Consider the following 2,203-nt stretch of genomic DNA (forward strand, 5'->3'; position numbering starts at 1 on the left):
GCTGGCGTAGACCTCCCTCTTGCAATTAACTCCTATTTGGAATTAAAATCGAGCTTGGAAAAATTTCTTCATTCCGTGATTACGGCTGGTGCTGTCATTTTGAATTTTGCGGGGATTAGGCATGTACGCTAGCTGTGGTGTAATGACGTTAGCTACACAAATGTCCAGGAATATCTCGATTTTAATTGGTCCATGTCTGATACGTAGCGGAGATGATTCACGGGCATAACATATTTACGTCAAAAGGCACAGCAGATTTGTGCTTTTTGCCGTACATGTTAAAGAATACAGGATCGAAGTCGCATGCGTAATATGGGTTTTCCGCTTGTCGTCTGCAATGAATGGACCGTAAAAGCACTGCTTATTCTACCATTTGTTTTTAGTTGATTATGCGTAACTGCTACATTTGTCATCATAACGTCTAAACAATTAGAATAACACACATATTGCATATATAAATCACAAGAATAAAAAGTAAAAATACAAATACAAGTTTATTATTTAATAAACATTTTATTTTTGAATTTTGGCAGGGTAGGCAGTGCCTAGTTTGCCTACCCAGACCGCACGTCAGTGGGTGTGAGTGAGAAACAGATCAATATTTAAATCCTTTTTTAATATAAATTCTACTCTCTGTCCAGTAGGTGGTGATATGCATGAAGAATGCGAACTGCCAAAAAATAACACAAAAGTAGATGTTAGGCGGAATGATAGCATCACTAACCATTCACTATCATTGCACCATTGCATCTTTTTTTCAAGCAATAAAAGTAAATGGTGACTGAGGCTCACATTTTCCCTAAAATCTCCAATTGTGTTCAGTGGAAGAAACAAAGTCATAAGGTTTGAAACAACGTGAGAGTAAGTCAGTTTTAAAAATAATTTTAATTTTTGGGTAAACAAAGGAGTTTCATACATCTCATATAGATAGAACATAATTTACTACCAATGCTGACATGAAATCACTATTACACTAATATCCAATTTAAAGGACATGAGAATGAAATTAAAAAGGCGGTGACAGAGTCCAGGAAGTTTGTTGGGTGTCTTTATGACTGTGCTAAAGTGACTTTCAGTTCTGAGCACCGACAGACACACAAATAATTATTTAATCTTAGATAACATGGATGGATGTTTTCTATTTATTTTCATAATGCTATCAGGTACATTATTTATTAGAATATTTATTGATTCAATGATAAAACAAATTATCAAATGTTTTACTGATACTATTTTACAATTTTTATTTTTTTAAATGTTATAACTTTTAAATTTACTTTTACGTCTCCTGTGTTTGCAAATATAATCTTGTTAACCTTTCTGATTTGCACAAAAATCAGATCATATTGTGTTTATTATTTGCAGGTTTGGTGGCCGGTGACAACATTGATCCAGATAAAGAGACAGAAATCACCACTAAGGAAGGAGAAACTGTTAAACTGAGCTGCTCATATAGTACCAGCAGCAATAATGTCTGGCTTTACTGGTACAGACAGTTTCCTAACAGAGAACCTCAGTATTTACTACTCAAAGGTGCTCGATCACAGAGTTATGAACACACCTCAGATCCTCGGTTTCAGTCAACTACATCACAAACATCCACTGAATTCAAAATGAAAGATGTGGTTCTGTCAGATTCAGCTCTCTATTACTGTGCTCTAAGAGTAGGAGCACAGTGATACAAAACATGAAACATGTCATACAAAAACCTACAAGTTTTGTTCAAATTAAATCTATCTTGCGAAAACCACAATCAAAACCAAGATCTATTCAGCTCCAAAATAATAAAATATGTGGTAACACCTGTATGAGGTTGAAACTTTTCAAAAAGCATTAGCAATATGGTTCAGATATCATGTACATATAGGCTGCAGTCTCAATTTCAGGACTATTTTAATTAATACATTTTTTATTTTCTTCAGGAATTTAAAATAAAAAATGTTAGGAAAATAGGCCAAAAATTAAATTTAAGTTGATAGGCACACAATGGGAATAAACAAAAACAACAAAAAGCCTTCAAAAAAACTTTGGGAAAAGGATATTTATTGTTGGCTAGTTGCAAGAGATGGCATGTTTGATTTCTGTTTTACAGAGTGTGGGTATAATCAGTTCTTGTTTTACATTAATTTTATTAAAGGCTGTTGTTGGCCACAGGCACGCTGTACATTGTAATTGTTTGGAGAAGTTCAATTAAAAACAGCGA

General features: G+C 34.0%; 1 gene segment (V, D, J or C); it reads left to right on the forward strand.

Annotated features, from left to right (window-relative positions):
- Window positions 1-1,123: 1,123 nt before the first annotated feature.
- On the forward strand, window positions 1,124-1,679 carry LOC127645119 (T cell receptor alpha variable 18-like). The segment is given in 2 exon segments: window positions 1,124-1,163; window positions 1,366-1,679. Coding segments are annotated over 2 exon segments (354 nt in total).
- Window positions 1,680-2,203: the final 524 nt, after the last annotated feature.

Source organism: Xyrauchen texanus, chromosome 6 (assembly GCF_025860055.1).
Source record: "Xyrauchen texanus isolate HMW12.3.18 chromosome 6, RBS_HiC_50CHRs, whole genome shotgun sequence".
NCBI lineage: Eukaryota > Metazoa > Chordata > Actinopteri > Cypriniformes > Catostomidae > Xyrauchen > Xyrauchen texanus.